The following is a 26,356-nucleotide window of genomic DNA, read 5'->3' as shown; positions in this document are numbered from 1 at the left end:
ATTTATACCCATGCATACATTATCAGTTCATCCCCCAATGCAAATACAGTTACATCCCAATCCTTGCGTCTTGTTTGTTGAGACCAGTAACGCCCACATCTGCTTTCGGCAGATTACAAGACCCTTGCTGTTCCTGCACTTAGCTAAATGCATTCTTTTGTTTGTGTATTATCTAGGATCAGCAGACTATGTGTCTCCTCAGTTTCTAGCATGTCCAGCTATACTAAAAATAGTGTACATTCCTCTATTTTACAACCCTATGCTTTGGCTCTGTAATTAACTCTATGTGTCCCTCTGCATGTGTCTTTCATCTCCTTTAGTTTTAGGGTGCCTAGCTGCCCTGTGATTGATGTCTGTAATCCATCAGTTGGTCATTTGGCTGACACCCTCCTTTTTCTATCCCTTTGATCTTTGTATATACATCTGGTCTAGGAGTGTTTCTCAGCTATCCCATACCCCCACGGCCTTTAACTGCTTCCTGCCCTATACAATAGAAAATGCATTTTACCAAAACAGGGAATGAACCCATAAGTGTATCTTTCTCTTTTGTTATCAAATCATGTATATAATTCTCCCACATAAGCAAGATATTTTGTCACGAAAAGATGCTCGACTATGCATGTAATTGACAGCTTTGGAAAGAAAAAACTCTGACGTTTCCAAAACTGCAAAGATATTATCTGTGAGTGCCCCAGAACTAATGCTACAGGTGAAACCAAGATGAAATTTCATACAGGAAATGGTCCAGATTGTGAATGCCCTGTGTTCCAATGTCTCCTTATATGGCTGTGAATGCGCCAGGAATGAGCCTGGACTTTCTGTCATTTCCCCAAGGTGTCTGCAGCATTGTGACGTATTTGTAGGCATATCATTGGAAGATTGACCATAAGAGACTACATTTACCAGGTGTCCGCCCGGTGTCCTCCGTCGAAATTATTGCGTAATCTCCAGGTCCATGCGCGTTCCACTTTCTTCAGAAGAGAAACCAATCTGCCACGAATGATTTATCGTCGATAGATATGTGAAAAACACCTTGATGATTGATTCTAAACAATGTTTGCCATGTTTCTGTCGATATTATGGAGTTAATTTAGAAAAAAGTTCGCGTTGTAATGACTGAATTTTCGGGGGTTCTCTTACCCAAACGTGATGAACAAAACGGAGCGATTTGTCCTACACAAATAATATTTTTGGAAAAACTGAACATTTGCTATCTAACAGAGTCTCCTCATTGAAAACATCTGAAGTTCTTCAAAGGTAAATGATTTTATTTGAATGCTTTTCTTGTTTTTGTGAAAATGTTGCATGCTGAATGCTAGGCTTAATGCTATGCTAGGCTATCAATACTCTTACACAAATGCTTGTTTAGCTATGGTTCAAAAGCATATTTTGAAAATCTGAGATGACAGTGTTGTTAACAAAAGGCTAAGCTTGAGAGCAAATATATTTATTTCATTTCATTTGCAATTTTCATGAATAGTTAACGTTGCGTTATGGTAATGAGCTTGAGGCTATCAATAGGATCCCGGATACGGGATTGCTCGTCGCAACAGGTTAATGGCGGTTTTGGAGCAGTGGCTTCTTCCTTGCTGAGCGGCTTTTCAGATTATGTCGATATAGGACTTGTTTTACTGTGGATAGAGATACTTTTGTACCCGTTTCCTCCATCACCTTCACAAGGTCTTTTGCTCTTGTTCTGGGATTGATTTGCACTTTTCGCACCAAAATACATTCATCTCTTGGAGACAGAACGCGTCTCCTTCCTGAGCGGTATGACTGCTGCGTGGTCCCATGGTGTTTATACGTGCATTCTATTGTTTGTACAGATGAACGTGGTACCTTGAGGCGTTTGAAAATTGCTCCGAAGGATGAACCAGACTTGTGGAGGTCTACAATTTTGTCTGAGTTCTTTTGATTTTCCCATGATGTCAAACAAAGAGGCACTGAGTTTGAAGGTAGGCCTTGAAATACATCCACAGGTACACCTCCAATTGATTCAAATTATATCAATTAACCTATCAGAAGCTTCTAAAGCCATGACATCATTTTCTGAAATTTTCCAAGATGTTTAAAGGCACAGTCAACTTAGTGTAAGTAAACTTCTGACCCACTGTAATTGTGATACAGTGAATTAGTGAAATAATCTGTAAACAATTGTTGGAAAAATTACTTGTCATGCACAAAGTAGATGTCCTAAACAACTTGCTAAAACTATAGTTTCACAAACCAAAATTTGTGGAGTGGTTGAAAAACGAGTATTAATGACTCCAACCTAAGTGTATGTAAAACTTCCGACTTCAACTGTACATGCATAGAATGCACATCAATTTAAATGAAATTCCCAGACTGGACCAGTTTGGCAACAACATGCCTCAAAGGAGAGGGAGGGAGATCTGTAATGTACAGAAACACTTCAAAGAACACCTCCCTTATTTTCCTGACGTTTCTCACACGTCTCGCCCATAAATCATCGTTATGGAAACTAACACCCCTCCCACGCAGTACATTTTGAATGATTTTATATATGTTCGCAATCTATTGTTCATCAGCTACCTCTATTGCTCCAGCGACTAGCCTCCCCTGGAGGTGAACAGGCTAATGTGTTTTCACCAAGTCCTGCGCTGTTAGTGGTTTCAGCAGCCGGTTTGCCGATAGTATCTGTGTGCTAATGTGGGCCGTTGCCATGTCATTCCTCATCTACTGGTTAATAAAGGGCCCATTTAACAAGAACTAATCTCCTTTAACGACTCCATTTCGTAAGTGCCACAACACAATCGATTTTATGAACAAATTATAATTAGATAGCCATACCGTAGCAAGCTGAGAGCGGAGCACCGGTTCGACTAGTCTCATTTCACAGTCACTGTGCCTCCACCACTGATTTGAAATAGCTCGCCCCAAATGGGACTGGTCACATAGATGGACAGCAAACAGACTTTCACTTTATTTTAGTTTTTTATGGCTCGCTGTATAATGGGTTGTTAGAAACGTGAAAAATAATTTGCTTACATTCACCACTTTTTCTCATAACACTGTGTTCTGTTTCTTGCCAGCTAGGATGAGAAACACCTGTTCATAGGAATAATTAATTAGATCAGTGTAGTACCTTCCCGAGCAGCTTTGCATGAACAGTTACTAATTGTCTGCTCTCTCATTGACTTTTAGTAGGGACACATATTAACGTTATAGGTCCTGAGAGTCTGGCGTCTGAACTACAACGGTTTCCTGCAGCCCGTCATCAGAGCCTCTGAGGTGAGGACAGATAATAAGTTCAGGAACCAGAAGGGCTCCCAGTGGGTTAATAAGGCATGTATGACTCAATGGTGTGAAGTGAATATTGCCCTGGTTGGCAATATAACGTCATAGTACTAATCAAATTCCAACTTGGTTTATTGATCACTCCAGCTAAGATTCATTTAGCTGAGAGCTCTTACTGCCTGGACACTGTTAGATCTGAATCTGAGCCGCATGTCATTTAGATTGAAATACAAGTGTTCAGATAGATGAAAGCCTTGCCAAAGGGCACTCCCACATAAGTTATTATTTTGCGTTTCATCCAGACCTTTTCAGAAAAGAACATGTCCCTCTCTGCGAAGCATTGTAAGAGCCTGTATACTTCTTCTTTCTGAAAATAATATTAACCTTTTACTGCAGTGGGCTAAATCAGGGTCACACAGAGTGTTTCTTGGTAGTCCTAAACAAATATACTTTGAAACAAAAAGTATACACCTCACACAGATTGTTATGGGCTTAAAATAATAAGGCACCTGTATGTACCATGTCAGATGTAGAGTTGAAATGTATAACATTTTGAGTTTACATCCCAATATTACACTTTATATACATGTATATATATGTTTATTAATTATGGAATTATGACAAACATTAATAACATTCCACTTGTGAGGCCACTAGAGGGCGATTTGGTCATTTGACTGCAGGAAACTACAAGAGCATGAGACATGCTATGCGTCATTGCGAGCTAACATAACAATCATGAGCAGTCATCCTCCTAGTTTTTGGGCAGTAATGCTCATCAATGGAAAATTGGCAAAAGATAGAAAAACACGGCCACCATTGTGGAATAGACAACAGTAAAGCATCATCCATGCCCTGTGTGTGCATACAGTACGCTGTAATCCAGTAAGGCTTCAGACACACAAACATGATACAGTTTAATGCTTGTGTTTGCCAAGCCATGCTTTGGCTAATGTCAACCTGTGTTGTGTTGCCTTTGCTACTGTGGCTGTCTGTGGGCATCCTTTCCTCAGCCTCCTGTGGTGGGTGTGGACTTGGGCTGACACTCCAGCAGCATCACAGAGGGATGGCTCTGTATTGTGTCTCATCACACTGCGCTAATCCTGCAGACACACTCGCTCCAACATCCGGATGATGGTTTTATTAGCCTTGTGAAAAACACTCATTTGTTATTTAAACCGCGGGTATATGTTTGGACTGATTAAGTAAATTCATGACTTAATCGTGAGACGAAATCAATACCTGCAAAGTATGTGTACTAGATGGCTAAGTGTGTGTGTGTGTGTGTGTGATGAGATGCTAGGTGAGGTGGGGGGGGGGGGGGGGGGGGGGGAGGAAAAAGGACTGCTGCTGAGGAGAGAGAGAGTAGGATGAGAAAAAGAAAGTGCTAGTTTAGGGTTGGGAACTGCCAGGGACTTCATGGTATGATATTATCACCATACTTAGGTGCCAATAAGACATGTATTGTAATTATCACGATTCTACAGTATATGTACTGTGTGAGAGCAAAATGACAAGATTATGTTATAATACTGTTATTGCATCAAATGGTTGTTTTATGCAACAGAATATAGTTCTTAGAACTCTATTGTGTTTGTGAACTGAGAGTGGGCCTCTGGGGCTTAGTGCTGACAGTAGATTTATGATGCCTTAGGTGATAAACCTAACCAAAATCTTTCTATTTACTTCGGATCTGGAATTCAACTGAAGCTAGCCAGCTAACTACCTACAAGCTATCAGTTAGGAAACCATTGCTAGCGGTCATCAGCTAACCTTTAGCTCGGAAAGCTCTCGCCAGTTCGAACAACGAGACTCAAAGCAGAGCATAACGGACCTATTTCTCTCCATATCCCCGGATTCCTACCGCAAACTCTGAATATTTTCATCTGGATCTTCGCAACTAGCTAACTGCAATCCCGGGTGACCACTCCTGGCTAGCATTTCCATCCCGGCGCAAGCAACAATTAGCCTGAAGCTAGCCCGGCCAGGGCTCCTGTGCTACCACCGAAGCCCACTCCTGGGCTACAATATCCGGACCCCTTCTACTGCCGGTAGGGGGCACTGAACTCAACTGATCATCTACGACTGGAAAACCGACATAATCTGCCCGAGGATTCCTACAGGCCCCTCAGGCGTGACGCCCGCTGAAGGCCCATTCTGCTAACCTGCTAGGCCTGCTAGCTACCTAGACCTACTTGGAACCATACTAACTCCACGACTGGTCTATCAACGTCACCGCACGAAGAGGCAAAAACAAACATACCCCCATCGCGACGTCCCCCAAAGGCTAACTTGCTAGCCCTGGTCTACAAACTGCTAGCTTGCCTGCTAACTGCTAGCCTCTGCTAACTGCTTGCTTGCTAACCCGGTCTGCTAACTGCTAGCTTGTTTAACTGTTAGCATCGGCCTGTAAACTGTCTGAATCGCCGTGTTCCCAGTCAGCCCAACCACTCACTGGACCCATATGTTCACTTGGCTACGCATGCCTCTCTCTAATATCAATATGCCTCGTCCATTACTGTCCTGGTTAGTGGTTACGGCAGGGTACCCTGGTGGTTAGAGCGTTGGACAAGGTTGCAAGTTCAAAACCCCAAGCTGACAAGATAAAAATCTGTTGTTCTGCCCCTGAACAAGGCAGTTAACCCACTGTTCCTAGGCCGTCATTGAAAATAAGAATTTGTTCTTAACTGACTTGCCTAGATAAATAAAGGTAAAATAAAAACATTACTGTAGAGCCTCTAGCCCTGCTCAATATGCCTTAACCAACCATGTTGTCCCACCTCCTACATATGCGATGACATCACCTGGTTTAAATATCTCTCCCATCATTACTCAATGCCTAGGTTTACCTCCAATGTACTCACATCCTACCTTACCTTTGTCTGTTCACTATGCCTTGAATCTATGCTATCGTGCCCAGAAACCTGCTCCTTTTACTCTCTGTTCCGAACGTGCTAGACGGCCAGTTCGTATAGCCGTACCCTTATCCTACTTCTCCTCTGTTCCTCTGGTGATGTAGAGGTTAATCCAGGTCCTGCAGTGCCTAGCTCCACTCTCACTCCACAGGTGCTCTCATTTGTTGACTCCTGTAACTGTAAAAGCCTTGGTTTCATGCATGTTAACATTAGAATCCTACTCCCTAAGTTTATTTTACTCACTGCTTTAGCACACTCTGCCAACCCGGAAGTCTTAGCCAGGTCTGAATCCTGGATTAGGAAAACCACCAAAAATGCTGAAATATCCATCGCTAACTATTCTCCGCCAAGATAGAACTGCCAAAGGGGGCGGTGTTGCAATCTACTGCAAAGATAGCCTGCAGAGTTCTGTATTACTATCCAAGTCTATACCCAAACAATTCGAGCTTCTACTTCTAAAAATTCACCTTACCAGAAACAAGTCTCTCACTGTTGCCGCTTGCTATAGACCTCCCTCTGCCCCCAGCTGTGCCCTCGATACCATATGTGAATTGATTGCCCCCCCATCTATCTTCTGAGCTCGTGCTACTAGGTGACCTAAACTGGAACATGCTTAACATCTCGGCCATCCTACAATCCAAGCTTGATGCCCTCAATCTCACACAAATTATCAATGAACCCACCAGGTACAACTCCAAATCCGTAAACACGGGCACCCTCATAGATGTCATCCTAAATAACTCGCCCTCCAAATACACCTCTGCTGTTTTCAATCAAGATCTCAGCGATCACTGCCTCATTGCCTGCATCCGTAATGGGTCTGCGACCAAACGACCACCCCTCATCACTGTCAAACGCTCCGTAAAACACTTCTGCGAGCCTTTCTAATTGACCTGGCCAGGGTATCCTGGAATGACATTGACCTCATCCCGTTAGGATGGCCTGGCTATTCTTTAAAAGTGCCTTCCTCACCATCTTAAATAAGCATGCCCCATTCAAAAAATGTAGAACTAGGAATAGATATAGTCCTTGGTTCACTCCAGACCTGTCTGCCCTTGACCAGCACAAAAACATCCTGTAGCGTTCTGCATTAGCATCAAATAGCCCCTGTAGCTCCCATCAGTAACCACGAGCACAACCGTTCCTTGATTTTAACTGGCGGCTTTATTCTGTAGTTTTAGTCAGAATTATCACCTTCCTTGAGAACTATAAAGTAAATTAAAAATACAGTTAAGCACACTCTTACAACCTTATCTTACGAGTGACTTATTAGCTTGGTATAACTCTGAAGTACTTACATACATAACAGTTTAACCGGCGTTATAACGGGTTCAGATTAAACACACGAATAAAGGAAAAAATACCTCATTGGCTGCTTATTACAGAAGGGAGGAAATCAAACTTCACACTTATTATTGAATGAATGAATTCACACTTCATCCTAACATACACTCTTCAACCTTTATGAACTACACCCGATGACATGAAAACTTAGCTAACGCAGCGCAGGATTGCCTTCCCTCCAAAAGTGTGTTGCTACAATAAGGATCCCCGTTACAACAGTATTAGCTACGTAGTTCCGCTTGTATTATAATTTCCCCCGCACAGCGGACACGTAAACAATTCAAACAAACGACAACGACATAACCTGTAAGTCTAACTGTCAGTTACAGCCCCTGTGATATGCAACTTTTCAGGGAAGTTAGGAACAAATATACACAGGCAGTTGGGAAAGCTAAGGCTAGCTTTTTCAAACAGAAATTTGCATCCTGTAGTACTAACTCAAAAACGTTCTGGGACACTAAAGTCCATGGAGAATAAGAGCACCTCCTCCCAGCTGCCCACTGCTCTGAGGCTAGGAAACACTGTCACCACCGATAAATCCACTATAATTGAGAATTTCAATAAGCATTTCTCTACGGCTGGACATGCTTTCCACCTGGCTACCCCTACCCCGGCCAACTGCCCGGGGAACCCTCCACAACAACCTGCCAAAGCCTCCACCATTTCTCCTTTATCCAAATCAAGATAGCTGATGTTCTGAAAGAGCTGCAAAATCTGGACCCCTACAAATCAGCCGGGCTAGATAATCTGGACCCTCTCTTTCTAAAATGATCTGCCAAAATTGTTGCAACCCCTATTACTAGCCTGTTCAACCTCTCTTTCGTATCGTCTGAGATTCCCAAAGATTGGAAAGCTACTGCGGTCATCCCCCTCTTCAAAGGGGGTGAGACTCTAGACCCAAACTGCTACAGACCTATATCTATCCTACCCTGTCTTTCTAAGGTCTTCGAAAGCCAAGTTAAACAGATTACCGACCATTTCGAATCCCACCGTACCTTCTCCGCTATGCAATCTGGTTTCAGAGCTGGTCATGGGTGCACCTCAGCCACGCTTAAGGTCCTAAACGACATCATAACCGCCATCGATAAGAGACATTACTGTGCAGCCGTATTCATCGACCTGGCCAAGGCTTTCGACTCTGTCATTCACCACATTCTTATTGGCAGACTCGACAGCCTTGGTTTCTCAAATGATTGCCTCGCCTGGTTTACCAACTACTTCTCTGAGAGTTCAGTGTGTCAAATCAGAGGGCCTGTTGTCCGGACCTCTGGCAGTCTATGGGGGTGCCACAGGTTTCAACCCTCGGGCAGACTCTCTTCTCTGTATACAACAATGATGTTGCTCTTGCTGCTGGTGATTCTCTGGTACACCTCTACTCAGACGACACCATTCTGTATATTTCTGGCCCCTCTTTGGACACTGTGTTAACTAACCTCCAGACGAGCTTCAATGCCATACAACTATCCTTCCGTGGCCTCCAACTACTCTTAAACGCAAGTAAAACTAAATGCATGCTATTCAACCGATCACTGCCCGCATCTGCTCGCTCGTCCAACATCACTACTCTGGACGGCTCTGACTTAGAATACGTGGACAACTACAAATATCTAGGTGTCTGGTTAGACAGTAAACTCTCCTTCCAGACTCACATTAAGCATCTCCAATCCAAAATTAAATCTAGAATCGTTTTCCTATATGGCAACAAAGCATTCTTCACTCATGCTGCCAAACATACAGTCGTAAAACTGACCATCCTACCGATCCTCAACTTCGGTGATGTCATCTATAAAATAGCCTCAAACACTCTACTCAACAAACTGGATGCAGTCTATCACAGTGCCATCCGTTTTGTCACCAAAGCCCCATATACTACCCACCATTGCGACCTGTATGCTCTCGTTGGTTGGCCCTCGTTTCATACGTGTCGCCAAACCCACTGGCTACAGGTTATCTACAAGTCTCTGCTAGGTAAAGCCCCACCTTATCTCAGGTCACTGGTCACCATAGTAGCACCCATTCGTAGCACGCGCTCCAGCAGGTATATCACACTGGTCACCCCCAAAGACAATTCAATTCCTCCTTTGGTTGTCTTTCCTTCCAGTTCTCTGCTGCCAATGACTGGAACGAACTGCAAAAATCTCTGAAGCTGGAGACTCATATCTCACTCACTAGCTTTAAGCACCAGCTGTCAGAGCAGCTCACAGATCACTGCACCTGTACATAGCCCATCTGTAAACAGCCCATCCAACTACCTCATCCCCATACAGTATTTATTTATTTATTTATCTTGCTCCTTTGCACCCCTGTGTCTCTACTTGCACATTCATCTTCTGCACATCTACCATTCCAGTGTTTAATTGCTATATTGTAATTACTTCGCCACCATGGCCTATTTATTACCTTAACTCCCTTATCTTACCTCATTTGCACTCACTGTATATATACTTTTTGTTTTCTTTTGTTCTACTGTATTGTTGACTATGTTTTGTTTATTCCATGTGTAAATCTGTGTTGTGTGTGTCGAATTGCTATGCTTTATCTTGGCCAGGTCTTAGTTGTAAATGAGAACTTGTTCTCAACTAGCCTACCTGGTTAAATAAAGGTGAAATAAAAAATAAATAAATAAAAAGCCACATTCCATTCATGTGAGGGGGATTGCTCTGGTCTGACTGGAAGGTATCAGGGAGAGATGGCTCTCCGGTATGGATAATGATGAGGTGAGCATTGTTTTGGGGGCAAGACCCTGGTTTCCACACAAAAACGAATAAAGACTAAGTAGAACTCTGACTTGTGTGATAAGTTTGTCTCTCCTCATTTGATAATAAAGAAATAACCACCACAATTGTGATTTGATACTTGCGATTTGATGTTCCAAACATAATGCCCATTATATGTCTGCTGCAGAGGAGGCTGGTGGGAGTAGCTTCAGGAGGATGGGCTCATTGTAATGGCTGGGATGGAACAGAGTCCAGCATGTGGTTTCCATGTTTTATGTGTTTGATACCATTCCAATAATTCCATCCTAGTCTTTACAATGAGCCTGTCCTCCTATAGCTCCTCCCACCAGCCTCCTCTGGTCTGCTGCAGAGAGACAAGAGAGATCATGAGAAAATTAGTTTTGATCAGTCAGGGAAATACAAGTGCTGAAGGCATGTTGGCTCACTATTTAAAAAGGAGAGAACAAGCTATAAGATGAAAAACATAGGTACAGCCAACTAATGCTACCTACAGTAGCAAAAAAAAGAGACAAATCTTGATCAAATCTATTCAATGTATTGGCTATAACATGCATAGGCAGACACACATACCTGACCCTGCACATACCATACTGTATTGAATTCTTGGTGGTTTCCGCATAAAACATTACATTTATGCATATCCCTATTGACAATTAGCCTTCAGTTTTTCATACGGTTTTATACAAGATTGTGTACAACTGAGAAATGTTGGTACATATAACTCGAGATTACTGTGTGTGTGTGTGTGTAGGTGTGTGTTGTTTTCCTGGTTGAGGACCCTTGGGGTGTCAGACCCTCCCCCCTTCCCCTCTCACCTGCTAGATTGGTAGATTCACACTCCCCCTATCCCTGCTGCTCTCACTCCTCATACGAATATTCATTAACAGGAGGACTGATTGAGATTGAGTTGCTCTAGTGTACCCGGCAGCCATGGGGGAGCTGACAGAACCAGAACCTATTAGAGCCGACAACCTCTGTCACTTATCCTCTCTCTCATTGCACCTGACAGCCCAGAAAGAGGAAACTATCCGTCTATGCTTCTCCACAGCTTCAATTAAAAACCTGCCTCTTCCTCCTATTAACCCTCCCTCTCCCTACAGACAATATACACAGACACAAACAAACCCGAAACACATTTTAGGAGAACCACAAGCAATTTGAAGGCCAGTCTTCTTCATTGGTGTGAATGGCAGACATAAGGTGGAACTAGATGAGGAGCTTTTATGTAGATACTAACCATGTTTACATTCAGCATTCAGTTCACATTTGACCTCCAACCACCACCATTCTTATGTTCTGATAGAACGTGTGGCCCGGTATTTTCAGGGTAAATAAGAAATCGGACCCCACCAACAACACAAAGAGGGGAACCGCTGAGTCAGGGACTCTGCACAGGGACCGCTGATAGGTTTCTGATTCAATGTAATGTACACACATCCAGTTCTCTCTCACACACACACACACACACACACTCCTTCAAACAATACAATACATACTGACTACTGTGTTCAGCATTAGGTATTCATGTTTGCCATTCAGAGGGTGAATGGGCTAAACAAAAGATTTAAGTGCCTTTGAACGGGGTATGGTAGTAGGTGCCAGGCGCACTGGTTTGAGTGTGTCAAGAACTGCAACGCTGCTGGGTTTTCACGCTTAACAGTTTCCCCTGTGTAGCAAGAATGGTCCACCACCCAAAGGACATCCAGCCAGCTTGACACTTGGGAAGCATTGGAGTCAACATCGGCCAGCATCCCTGTGGAATGATTTCAACACCTTGTAGAGTCCAATGCCCTAACAAATTGAGGCTGTTCAGAGGGCAAAAGGGGTGCAACTCAATATTAGGAAGGTGTTCTTTGTATACTTGAACACTCCAGAGAACTAATTCATCATTTAAATTGGACATTTTAGTCATTTAGCAGGCGCTCTTAAGCAGATTGACTTCCAGTTAGTTATACAACTTTAAAAAGGTTTGCACTGTAATTGTACATATTAGTTTATCTTCTAGAAAGAATGTTTGTGAGAACACAAGGACAATCCCTTAATGACTGTGACAGTGTTTTCACTGGATGAAGGTTCGATCAATCAACACAGAATCAAGATGACTAAATCCTTTCAGCTGCTCAAGATGAGGAATCTTTGAGGTTTCTCTCCTCTCTCCCTCCTCTCTCCTCTGCAGAACCCCATGCCTTCTTACCCTGGTGGATGCCATCAGATCTGCTAGGTATCAAAAACATTTGTGCAGCCTCCCTACCCATAGAAACATGGTATTTTCCTTCAGCAAAATGTCACTGCCTATCATGGAAAATAGAGTGAGAAAGATCTGTATAACATGGCTGTCGTGAGCTTATCAAAATCCAACAGAAAAGCATCCGTCTCTTTGTCTGGCCACCCTGATGGAAGCTCATGTCTTCTTTAGTCACAGCAGCTCACCTCAGTACAGCCTGCTGGACCTCCTGTGTGTCTCTCTGTGTCTCTCTGTCCGTGGGGACTACACAGCCTGCTGGACCTCCTGCAGTGTCTCTCTGTCCGTGGGGACTACACTGCCTGCTGGACCTCCTGCAGTGTCTCTCTGTCCGTGGGGACTACACAGCCTGCTGGACCTCCTGCAGTGTCTCTCTGTCCGTGGGGACTACACAGCCTGCTGGACCTCCTGCAGTGTCTCTCTGTCCGTGGGGACTACACAGCCTGCTGGACCTCCTGCAGTGTCTCTCTGTCCGTGGGGACTACACAGCCTGCTGGACCTCCTGCAGTGTCTCTCTGTCCGTGGGGACTACACAGCCTGCTGGACCTCCTGCAGTGTCTCTCTGTCCGTGGGGACTACACAGCCTGCTGGACCTCCTGCAGTGTCTCTCTGTCCGTGGGGACTACACAGCCTGCTGGACCTCCTGCAGTGTCTCTCTGTCCGTGGGGACTACACAGCCTGCTGGACCTCCTGCAGTGTCTCTCTGTCCGTGGGGACTACACAGCCTGCTGGACCTCCTGCAGTGTCTCTCTGTCCGTGGGGACTACACAGCCTGCTGGACCTCCTGCAGTGTCTCTCTGTCCGTGGGGACTACACGTGCATGCTGTAACAAAGGCCAATTCTTCCCTATTTTTCAAAACCACTTCTGAGAAGACCGCCCTCTGTTTCAAGCGTGCCATCTTACTTTCACTGAGGCAATTTTTTTTTTTTTTTAGAGACCTGTACAGTAAAAAGCCATGTCTTCACTTCAGTTAATTGCTCTAACTTTAGGTAGTGATGACTGCTGAGCTACACAATACATGGTCTATCATTGTCATAAACGCGTCACTTAACATAGCTGCAGTGGAAGTCCTTGCACTTTGATGTATTTAACTGCATTATTAGCATTTCATTGAACACATTGTGACAAGATAGCCATGACATTGAATGGAGGTCAAATTAGATTTTCACTCGTGTACATCCTGAAAACAGCGCTCTCTGTTTCATCCTCACCTTAGTGGCTCCTGCCCAACCACTATGTTTTCTGATGCAATACGTGACCTACTATGGGTTACAAGATGTAGGGGAAAACAACATATGTGGTGAGAGTTCATGAGTTATTACCCCTCACTTGGCCTCCGGGCCTAATGTGTGTGAGCCAGTCTACTTCCCTGGCCCCATATTAGCGCCAGACTCCTCCTGTTAATTAGATGTGTACCAACATCCATCAGTGGCATTTTGCTGAGAGAACACCTTAGGCCTAGTACACAAACACACTGTTACAGTGACTGAGTGAATAGACACACAGAAGCTTCATAATGGGTGGTTCCTTAAAGGATGCTACAGTGCTGTAACCTAGCTCTGATTGAGTGCGTATAGCGAGTCTGATAGAATAGCTACTCAGATTGAGTCTGTGGAACAGCACAATGGAACTTCTGCCTCTCATCTCTCAGCAGTACAGGTGGGATAGACACAATGTTTACATCCAAACTACTGTATATCAACCATTTAAACAGCATCAGCCTGCCAAGGGAAAATCTTGGAGCTCATGAACTTTACCCTTCCTCCATCTACCCAACAGCCAGGCAGGGCCACGTTAATAGCCCCTATGGAAAAAGGGGTCTCCGTGAGGGAGGGCTTCAAAGACATAATTAGAAGCCCCTGGAACACCTCTGCAGCCTTTAAGATTGATCCTCTCTAACGTTTCCCTCTTTTACGCCTTCGTCCTTTCCAGGAAATAGTCCCCCACCACATCATTAGTTTCACGTTCCATGAAAGACCACCTGCATAATGCAGGAGATCATATATTGGGATGACTCATGTGCTGGAGGCAGCTCTGCTCAGTGGTCACTAGCTGGCCCAGCCACAAAGTCATACAACCCCATCCACACTGCTAACCCTAATGCCTAACACTAACCTAAATTTTGTTTTCATTCATTTTTACAATATAGCTAATTTTGACTTTGCAGCTGGCACATCTAGTGGATATCACTCAGTTCTGCATCACGGACAAGACTCATCCCCAAAAATGTTAACCTGCACCAATAATGGGGTAAACGTTTGTACAGACATTATTTCAGTGGCCTACTGGGTGTAGCCAGGTAAAGCAACGGGACAGAAGAAGTAAATAGTACAATATTGTACTATCAATAAGAATTGAGCAACAGCAGTCACTGAGAACAGGCTACAATATATTGAGTGGTATTGATGTTGACTCAGACAGATCTGAATTGAGACATATCAATAAGTGGAGGTAACTGAAATGCAAATTCAAACTGTCTGTATGAAACCTTAGGAATCTATTCTATTTCATTGTTGGGTATCAATTCTGTATAACTTTGTGTATATCCCCAGTGTGGTCACTAATCCAACCAGGGAGAATCCTACAACAGAGCCGGTATGCCTGCTAATTATCTCCCTGTCCACACAACAAGTCCATAAAGCCCTAGACAAACAGATAATCCAATGTAAATAGCATCAAAGCTTGCATAGTTGGATACTATACAGACAGGATCTGGGAAGAATCTACAAACAATTCATTGATTTGTAGTCCTCCCACTAGCCTACAGCAGCATCATTTATTGTATAGTAGTATACCGTATCTACTCAAATTTAATTTAGACTTCTCTGAAATAACATTATGGACAGCATGTTATGATAGGCTCAGGCTGCCTCTAATGACTGTATTGTCTATAATGAACAGAAAACAGTGGACTGTCCTAACACAGTTTTGTTGAGGCTTTATCTTGTGGTTGCATTGTAAGTGAGTTCCATTATAAAAACAAACTGCTGAGGGAGAGTGAACTGTTCACTGGGGAACGCCTTTCATCAAGCAACCTTCTCTTCCCTACGTTAGAAATCAGTCTGTTGGTTTTCCTCATTTCTATACTTCCTCTCCCTTCCATCGACAGTAGTGGCCAAAAGTTTTGAGAATGACACAAATATTAATTTTCACAAAGTCTGCTGCCTCCGTTTGTATGATGGCAATTTGCATATACTCCAGAATGTTATGAAGAGTGAACAGATGAATTGCAATTAATTGCAAAGTCCCTCTTTGCTATGCAAATGAACTGAATACCCTAAAAACATTTACACTGCATTTCAGCCCTGCCACAAAAGGACCAGCTGACATCATGTCAGTCATTCTCTCGTTAACACAGGTGTGAGTGTTGACAAGGACAAGGCTGGAGATCACTCTGTCATGCTGATTGAGTTCAAATTACAGACTGGAAACTTCAAAAGGAGGGTGGTGCTTGGAATCATTGTTCTTCCTCTGTCAATCATGGTTACCTGCAAGGAAACACGTGCCGGCATCGTTGCTTTGCACAAAAAGGGCTTCACAGGCAAGGATATTGCTGCCAGTAAGATCGCACCTAAATCAACCATTTATCGGATCATCAAGAACTTCAAGGAGAGCAGTTCAATTGTTGTGAGGAAAGCTTCAGGGCGCCCAAGAAAGTCCAGCAAGCGCCAGGACCATCTCCTAAAGTTGATTCAGCTGCGGGAGCAGGGCACCACCAGTACAGAGCTTGCTCAGGAATGGCAGCAGGCAGGTGTGAGTGCATCTGCACGCACAGTGAGGCAAAGACTTTTGGAGGATGGCCTGGTGTCAACAAGGGCAGCAAAAAAGCCACTTCTCTCCAGGAAAAACATCAGGGACAAACTGATATTCCGCAAAAGGTACAGGGATTGGACTGTTGAGGACTGGGGTAAAGTCATTTTCTCTGATGAATTCCCTTTCCGATTGTTTGGGGCATCCGGAAAAAAGCTTGTCCGGAGAAGACAATGTGAGCACTACCATCAGTCCTGTGTCAAGCCAACAGTAAAGTATCCTGAGACCATTCATGTGTGGGGTTGCTTCTCAGCCAAGGGAGTGGGCTCACAATTTTGCCTAAGAACACAGCCATGAATAAAGAATGGTACCAAAACATCCTCCGAGAGCAACTTCTCCCAACCATCCAAGAACAGTTTGGTGACAAACAATGCCTTTTCCAGCATGATGGAGCACCTTGCCATAAGGCAAAAGTGATAACTAAGTGGCTTGGGGAACAAAACATACAGATATGTTGGTTCCATGGCCAGGAAACTCCCCAGACCTTAATCCCATTGAGAACTTGTGGTCAATCCTCAAGAGACGGGTGGACAAACAAAACCCCACAAATTCTGACAAACTCCAAGCATTGATTATGCAAGAATGGGCTGCCATCAGAAGTTAATTGACAGCATGCCAGGGCGGATTGCAGAGGTCTTGGAAAAAGAAGGGTCAACACTGCAAATATTGACTCTTTGCATCAACTTCATGTAATTGTCAATAAAAGCCTTTGATACTTATGAATTGCGTGTAATTATACTTCAGTATTCCATAGTAACATCTGACAAAAATATCTAGACACTGAAGCAGCAAACTTTGTGGAAATTAATATTTGTGTCAATCTCAAAACTTTTGGCCACGACTGTATGTCACACCCTGGCTTTAGTTATCTTTGTTTTCTTTATTATTTTGGTGAGGCCAGGGTGTGATATGGGGGATTTATGTGTTTGGTCTTGTCTAGGGGTTTTTGTAGATTTATGGGGTTGTGTTCAGTTTAGGTGTCTAGGTAAGTCTATGCTTGCCTAGATTGGTTCTCAATCAGAGGCAGGTGTTTATTGTAGTCTCTGATTGGGAACCATATTTAGGCAGACATATTCTTTGGGTATTTTGTGGGTGATTGTTTCCTGTCTTTGTGTTTTATGCACCAGTTAGGACTGTTTCGGTTTTCACGTTTATTGTTTTGTATCCTGTTCATGTTTGAGTTACCTTATTAAATTAACACGAACTCTAACCACGCTGCGTTTTGGTCTGCCTCTCCTTCCCAGAAAGAAAGCCGTGACACTGTAGATCTAAACTCCTCCTCTATCAACTATGGGTCCATTCATGAGCTCTACTAAAAGGCTTATTCCCATCACAGTCAATCTGGGATATATTTCTATGCTCAGTTGGTCTAATACATAAAACGATCCCACATTTACTTGGCCCCTAGCCTTTTTCCTCCCGCTTGCAAAACACAAATTGTGTGTGTGCGCGGGTGCACTAAAAGACCCTCATCACTAAAGCAGATCGCACAGTCAACAGGCTCTCTGTGTCACTCCTGGGGCCAGAAGTAGCTGACTTGGTGTCTACTATCCTGGTGCTGCTCCAATGAACACTGACCTCCATCCTGCCCATTCATTACACACACACAGGCTCAGGGTTTACTTAGCCTGGCTTTCCCTGGTTGGGTAACAGGCAGTGTTTAATGAGCTGAGGGCCAAATGCCTTCCCTAGACTGCAGCCTGTGAGTGGTTAATTTATCAGGCAGCGTTCCAGCCTTCCTCTGCCTGCCCACATCCCTCTCCCTATCTCTGCTGGAGTTGGCGTGCAGCACGGAGGATTACATTGTATGAAGATTATCCATCACTTATGGATTTTATCCACAGTTTGGAGGACAGAGAGGGATTCTGCTTTAGATCAGGCTTTCACACAGACAAACAAACAGTCACTAGAGATTCCTACTGTACTGTGTATTATCACTGCACTGCAGCAGCATTTTAGTCTACAAGCAAGCAAAACTGCTGAACAAACTATAAAGCAAATCATCTGTAAAACAACAAGGCACAGGAATAATTCTGAGTTCTCTTGACTTTCTATTGTTCTGTTGGGTGGTTGTGTCCACCTGATAATGCCCACATTGCCCAATGAGGATGAGACAGTGTCAGAGTGTCAGGCTGTAATACAGCTGAGAGGCAACTGCGCCCAAGCTAACATTGACTCTTCTAAATGATCTGTGCACTGTGATATAAATGCAGGGGCACATAGAACAAACACAGATAACGTGCTCCGAAATTTAAGAGCCTGCTTTCCCAGAGCACGGAACACTGACCAGGGTGAATTCTAAAGACCTTGAGGTGGGTGACATCTTAGCAAGACTACAGGGAGGTGAGGGGAGGGTAACAAGACCCAAGCCCCCTAACCCCCACCTGGTGAGCAGCAGACTGATGAGGTCTGTCAGCCGGCTGCCTGCAATCAAGGGCTTCTGCTGCACTGAGCGTGTTCTTACGTGTTTATTGTGTGCAGAGAACGTATGTAGTCAGAGGCTGCCAGGCTTTACAGAGAGAGAAGACACTGTAATGTCTGTATTCTGGAGCTTACCTTCGGCCCGCATGGTGAAGGGAGTGTCTCCGGGTCGCTTGGCCGAGAACTGCCCCCCCAGGGAGGTCATTAGGAAGCACAGGCTGAAGAAGCCGATCCCCGCCACAAAGATCCTGCAGGGACAGGGACCAGGGCAACCAGGAGACAGAGAGCAAGACTCAGGGTTAGAACTCAGGGGGAACAATAAGAGAAAAACGAGGGAGTTAAGGCAGGGGAGAAGAGAAGAGGGGGGGTCAACTGTCAGAATGAAAGCAAAAGAGCTGTACAGTACAAAAGGAATGGGGCACAAGAAGATGTTGCAAAATAACAAAGAAACTTAAAGATGACAAGTTTGAATTTGATGGCCATTGGTCTAATGCGTTGCAATTCTTTTCATGGGGGTCGTCAGGTGCACCTCACATAGCTCGGCAAATGGGAGCTGACGGCATCATGAAAACAAATGCTTTTACTTCGTTTTTTTAAGTCCAGTTAGGTTTCAATTAGTGTTTTGATCCCATTACTGCATTTCTTGCCATTTAACAGAGTGCAGAGAATCCAAATGTCAAGACTAGATATGGATGAATTATCAATCAATCACCATTCTTAACTAATCTACCTACGGCAATGCTGGGGATCTGGTTGTGGACAAAGGTAAATGGCATATTACATACAGTACATGGGTCTTGTGTACAACACGATGTATGAAAAGTCAACTGAAAAAGTATAACATTAAGGATTACAGTTGCATATGTGTGACTGCAACCACAATCACTGTAGACATTTTCAAATGTTCAGAATGGTGGGTGGAAATTAATGCTCATAACAGATGCCTTTCAAACTGTAGATGACATCCTTGCATGAGAAAGGTGATCCACTGAGAAATGCTCATGCAAATGTTGAAATATTTGAAACCATTCCGGTCCATTCCTCCAGAGGAGAGCTGCTGGATGGAGAGCTAGATTGACATATTACACACCACAGCTCACATCACTTGCTGCTCATTGAACACGGGTTATGATATTGCTTTCTTTCTTCTCATCCTAAAGGGTAGCCCTTTAAAAGAGAGCTTCATGTAATTGAGAGGTAATATTACATTCTTACTGTCTAAGAGCGATGTCATACTCCATCACTGTCCAATATTTGGGCTAATGGTGAAGAGCTGAGTGTTGTGCTCATGAAAGCTAAAACCAGTGTGTTCAGAAATACACAAAACTAGTTGATATCACCTACTGTCAGCTGATCTGTACCTTTGTGTACCTTTGTGTGTTTGCATGCCACTGAACACATTCTACACACCAATGAATTCATTCACAGTAGACACTAGGCACAAGTCTAACTGCCTTTAGAGTGCTGGCAGAGTTCAGGTTTACCATAGTGATCAGAGTATGCCCAAGAGCTCTGAAACAATGCAGTGATCTATATTGACTCAAGTGTCAAGTGCATAGGCCTTCTGTATAGGTACATGCATGTCATTCTGTGTACAGGGGAAAATGCATGCAAACTACTGTAGAAATATGTAGTTCATATTCAGTCTTGTTGTGCACTATCTGCAATGCACCTTCATCCGTTATGCAGTTAGCCTACTCCTTGCTTTTATGAGGTTGTCATAACATATTTCTGACATGACAGATCCATTTTCACACCTCTATGATATCACAGGTGTGTACTTCTGTCAAGGCAACCTGACCACTGTGAGTTTGTTGTAGTCTACTCATGACGTTCCCATTTTCATGTGAACTCATTTTTTTCAACTCAATTTGAGACTTAGGCTACACAGAGAGAGAACACTGCCTGTACATTGAGACCACGAGAACAGTAGCCTACATGTAAATGCTTACCTGAATGGTTTGAACGTCAGAAGACATCTTCTCACCATAGTTGAATAGTCTGTGTTCACAGCACTCATTTTCCGGAGAAGGAGAAAACGCAAAGAGCACACAACATTGTGTATATTTCACAGTGTCCTAAGCGCAAACATAAATAGTAATTATGAATGAATAGAGCTTTAAAAATATCGATACATCGACTTCGGAATCGGATAACCAATACTGCACGTGCTTGGTTTAGTAAAGTTCGGACGGACGGAATACACTCCGCTTGCCCAGCTGCATACAATAGTTTGCTTCCGCTGAGTTTAAATGAGTCCGTAAATTAACCCCGACTCCGGAGTCCTAGCCGTTCTGTTGGAAAAACACAAGTAATATTGTTCACTCCTCTCATTGTTAACATGGTAAACGTGTATGTGTTTCAAGTTGGGAAAAGGGTAGCAGAGTTATCGAGCATAAAAGTCCATTGCTCACCAGTGAGCACACAACGTGTGCTAGGCTCCATTCGCTTACTGGCTGTGTATTTCCAGATTGTGCAAGTAGCCTAGATATGTCTTCAGTGCAGCGCCATCTAACGAGTGATACATACAATCAAAAGTTTCAGTATTGCAGGACAAATGACTCCTGTTTTCATAAAAATGTCCCAGTCAGCTCTGCACAGAAGCCTAAATCAAAATAGCAGTGAATTAGTCTCAAGAATAGAAAGCCAACATCATAGATAGCCTAGTTCCTACAGTTTTCATTTAAAAACACACAAGCTATTCAATATGCTGTTGTTTAGTCTTTGGACAGTGTAAATTACTTCAACCTTTCTTACCAGATTTTTTCGTTGACGCCTTGGCCTACTTTTTTACTTTCAGCACCATGGCCAGTTCCCTTTGCCGTCAGCAGCTGAGCAGACATAAACTCAGCAAAAAAAGAAACGTCCCTTTTTCAGGAGCCTGTCTTTCAAAGATAATTCGTAAAAATTCAAATAACTTCACAGATTGTAATAATAACTTCACATCATTGTAATAAACGCAGTTGACAGTGAGAGGACATTTCTTTTTTTGCTGAGTTTATCAACAGCAGCACTCAATGGTCTGAATGGGAGGACACTCAAACCAAGTCTCTTATCGACAGCTGCAGTGTGACTGGTAGGACTAGGACCTGACGAGTTTGCACCTGTTAGACTGGGCTGCTTTGGCCCATTCTATGAATCCAATTGCTAAGAATCTACTCTACTATTCTAATATATTTGCTAGGTAACTATGGGCAGAAGTTACTCACAAAGTTGAACGATCTCACCTTTCCACAATGTATCCTCTATCCTCCCTCTGGCTTTTTGTAACCTAGTGAAAATGTTTTATATAAAATATGATAACTAATGATATGAGACCTGAAAACTGGAGGAGAGATAAATGAAACCGATTGTCACAATCCCTAGATTTCATTCAGACACCCATGAAAATCAACATGTCTGTGACCAGCCTGACCACTTGTGCTCCTGCACCTGCAGGACTAGTCAGAGAGGAGAGAGAGAGGAGTATGTCATTGGGTTAAGGCAATAAATCACAGAGAAGAGACAGAAAGACAGAGAGGAGGCAGCCATTCTTGAGGTCACCCAGGGCCATCCCTACTATGACAGAGAGCAATCTACATCCCTGCTGCTATGGAAACCATTTTCATGCAGTCCTATGAGCCCTGAATCAGACTGACACGACAGGGCTCTCTGGCAGGCCTGGTACGGTCATGGTGTGGAGAATGGCATTATACCCAAGCTCTGGCTTCAAAGGCATTGACAGTCAGCTCACATTCATTTAAGATGACAAGTTCAACCCTTGACATTATTTTGTGAAAAAAGGAGGAAGGGAGGCGCTGCTAAGGTACACAATAGTAGGTTTTCATAGACAGAAGCTGCTAAGGTACACAATAATAGGTTTTGATAGATAGAAGCTGCTAAGGTACACAATAATAGGCTTTCATAGACAGAAGCTGCTAAGGTACACAATAATAGGTTTTCATAGACAGAAGCTGCTAAGGTACACAATAATAGGTTTTGATAGATAGAAGCTGCTAAGGTACACAATAATAGGCTTTCATAGACAGAAGCTGCTAAGGTACACAATAATAGGTTTTCATAGACAGAAGCTGCTAAGGTACACAATAATAGGTTTTGATAGACAGAAGCTGCTAAGGTACACAATAGTAGGTTTTGATAGACAGAGGCTGCTAAGGTACACAATAATAGATTTTGATAGACAGAGGCTGCTAAGGTACACAATAGTAGGTTTTGGTAGACAGAAGCTGCTAAGGTACACAATAATAGGTTTTGATAGACAGAGGCTGCTAAGGTACACAATAATAGGTTTTCATAGACAGAAGCTGCTATGGTACACAATAGTAGGTTTTCATTGACAGAAGCTGCTAAGGTACACAATAATAGGTTTTCATAGACAGAAGCTGCTAAGGTACACAATAATAGGTTTTCATAGACAGAAGCTGCTAAGGTACACAATAATAGGTTTTGATAGATAGAAGCTGCTAAGGTACACAATAATAGGCTTTCATAGACAGAAGCTGCTAAGGTACACAATAATAGGTTTTCATAGACAGAAGCTGCTAAGGTACACAATAATAGGTTTTGATAGACAGAAGCTGCTAAGGTACACAATAGTAGGTTTTGATAGACAGAGGCTGCTAAGGTACACAATAATAGATTTTGATAGACAGAGGCTGCTAAGGTACACAATAGTAGGTTTTGGTAGACAGAAGCTGCTAAGGTACACAATAATAGGTTTTGATAGACAGAGGCTGCTAAGGTACACAATAATAGGTTTTCATAGACAGAAGCTGCTATGGTACACAATAGTAGGTTTTCATTGACAGAAACTGCTAAGGTACACAATAATAGGTTTTCATAGACAGAAGCTGCTAAGGTATACAATAATAGGTTTTCATAGACAGAAGCTGCTAAGGTACACAATAATATGTTTTCATAGACAGAAGCTGCTAAGGTACACAATAGTAGGTTTTGGTAGACAGAAGGATAACATTCATTTTCTCGACCTTGACATCAGTAAAAATGACAAAGTTTGTTTGCACACATCAATCTTAAGGAAGCCTACCGATGGGAATACCATTCTGAGGGCAGACAGCTTTCACCCCAGAAGGCTAAAAGAGAACATTCCATATGGCCAATTCCAAAGAGTCCGCAGAATTAGGAAAAATACGACAGCTGAATTGGAGAATCGCTTCTTGAACCAGGGTTACAGCGCTCAGGTCCTGAAAGATCCAGGTATAATGGCCAGACGACTTGATAGAGAGAACTTTTTGCAAAGGAGAGCGCCTCGTCATGCACCAGAGAGTGTACTTTGGTACAAAATATAGCACTGAAGCAGAGAACATTAAAAGAAACATAAAAAATAATTGCGGAATCATCCAAAGTGATACGCTACTATGCAAAGTCTTCCCAGAGCCACCAGTCATAAGCTTTAAGAGATGTCCCACCCTTAAATGACAAACACAAGTGCGCCATACGGGTAGGCAACCACGATTACCCCATGGCAAGGCACTACAAGTCCTTACACCATGGCAACCCTGCCTCCCTACAAGCTACGGGTATTGATCATGTTCCGGCCTCAATTAGAAAATGGAACCGTCTTAAACAGCTAAACCAAAGGGAAAGACTTTGGATTTAGAACTACAGGCCATTAGGTACCCTGGTTTAAATGAAGATATGAATTTACAACTACAGGCCACTAAGTACCCTGGTTTAAATGAAGATATGGATTTACAACTACAGGCCACTAAGTACCCTGGTTTAAATGAAGATATGGATTTACAACTACAGGCCACTAAGTACCCTGGTTTAAATGAAGATATGGATTTACAACTACAGGCCACTAAGTACCCTGGTTTAAATGAAGATATGGATTTACAACTACAGGCCACTAAGTACCCTGGTTTAAATGAAGATATGGATTTACAACTACAGGCCACTAAGTACCCTGGTTTAAATGAAGACATGGATTTACAAACTACAGGCCACTAAGTACCCTGGTTTAAATGAAGATATGGATTTACAAACTACAGGCCACTAAATACCCTGGTTTAAATGAAGATATGGATTTACAAACTACAGGCCACTAAATACCCTGGTTTAAATGAAGATATGGATTTACAACTACAGGCCACTAAGTACCCTGGTTTAAATGAAGATATGGATTTACAACTACAGGCCACTAAGTACCCTGGTTTAAATGAAGATATGGATTTACAAACTACAGGCCACTAAATACCCTGGTTTAAATGAAGATATGGATTTACAACTACAGGCCACTAAGTACCCTGGTTTAAATGAAGATATGGATTTACAACTACAGGCCATTAGGTACCCTGGTTTAAATGAAGATATGGATTTACAACTACAGGCCACTAGGTACCCTGGTTTAAATGAAGATATGGATTTATCACCTTTCCTGTAGGGTCGTAGGAGGTCCCTTTGCTGTCATCTAGTGGACATATTGCTCTATTTCCCTCGGCTATGTTTAGACTGCGGTGGTCCATGTCTGCTGTGATCTAGTGATCTAGTGCCATCCTCCTATTCTTACCACTTTGCCCAGTCATATTCAAGGTTAGAACTACTTTTCTAGAGGTTCTGATGCTTCTAGCTGTGATTTGCATTTTGATAACATATCTACAGTACTTCACTTTTTTATGTGTATGTTATTGCTTACTAGGTGTTGTCCCATGAATTCTGTAACCACTCCCTCTTCAAATCAGGGTTTATTGGAAAAAGCTGTTCAAAAGAGGACATTGCATTATCATATTTTTGTACTCCCTGACGAAGGCCATGCAGCCAAAACATGTCAGAGTTTTTCATCTTTGTTTGCATTGAACATGCCATACAATAAATGCATTTTAATTCATTACATGAGCAGTGCATTGGTCCCCCTTTTAATTTATGATGACCTTCAAATTATTTGTTTGGACAGGAAGGAAACTCATTGCAGAGCAGACTGACATTTGTAGCAGGATATGTCAGGACGAGATACTGTGTGTGTGTGTGTGTGTGTGTGTGCATGCATCAAAATAGTCTTTAAGGCATAACATGTTAGTACTGCACAACCTTCAGGACCTGGTGTGCTCAGTCACAGCGCTCAGCACAAACCATATAGTAGAAACAATAGAGCCCTAGCTAACTCTCTTTGTTCTATCTGCTGCTGTTGCTCACTACTCAGTAGTTTTATCTCAGTCTGCTTTTCATGTGAGTTCACAGAGGGAAACCCCTCTGGGAGGGCAATAGAACTCTTAAAAGTGATTACTTTATGTTGAGCTGTGACTGTGTTAACTAGAAAAGATACTATGTTTGTGTTGTTTCACACTCCCCGATCATGTATCATCAAACTCCTTAGTTTCACTGTCATTAACAAAGATGAAAATTCAATAGCTCTCTTTCACTGAGATGTTCTAGCTCTGATCAGAATGGAATAAAGCACAGTTTAGTGGTGAGTGGCCTACATACAGACTGTAGCTCTGATCAGAATGGAATAAAACACAGTTTAGTGGTGAGTGGCCTACATACAGACTGTAGCTCTGATCAGAATGGAATAAAACACAGTTTAATGGTGGCCTACATACAGACTGTAGCTCTGATCAGAATGGAATAAAACACAGTTTAGTGGTGAGTGGCCTACATACAGACT

The 26,356-nt window shown here is 42.9% G+C and overlaps 1 protein-coding gene across 2 annotated transcripts in view; it reads right to left on the bottom strand.

Annotated features, from left to right (window-relative positions):
- Positions 1–21,209, bottom strand: part of LOC115110655 (alpha-1,6-mannosylglycoprotein 6-beta-N-acetylglucosaminyltransferase B-like) — a 91,765-nt gene extending 70,556 nt beyond the window's left edge. The window contains exons 1-3 of one of the 2 annotated variants that reach the window (XM_065010222.1): positions 21,144–21,209; positions 20,682–21,023; positions 18,865–18,977 (exon numbers count right to left, since the gene is read on the bottom strand). In XM_065010222.1, coding sequence (XP_064866294.1) covers positions 18,865–18,977; positions 20,682–20,749 — 181 coding nt within the window. In that variant the 5' untranslated portion in view covers positions 20,750–21,023; positions 21,144–21,209. Of the gene's footprint in view, positions 1–18,864; positions 18,978–20,681 lie in introns of both variants that reach the window. The other variant, XM_029636480.1, reaches the window with a different exon arrangement.
- Between the last annotated feature and the right edge of the window lie 5,147 nt (positions 21,210–26,356).

This window comes from Oncorhynchus nerka, linkage group LG26 (assembly GCF_034236695.1).
Source record: "Oncorhynchus nerka isolate Pitt River linkage group LG26, Oner_Uvic_2.0, whole genome shotgun sequence".
In the NCBI taxonomy this organism is placed as follows: Eukaryota; Metazoa; Chordata; class Actinopteri; order Salmoniformes; family Salmonidae; genus Oncorhynchus; species Oncorhynchus nerka.
The sequence above is the reverse complement of the archived record's forward strand: the minus strand, read 5'-3'. Positions and strand labels throughout refer to the sequence as shown.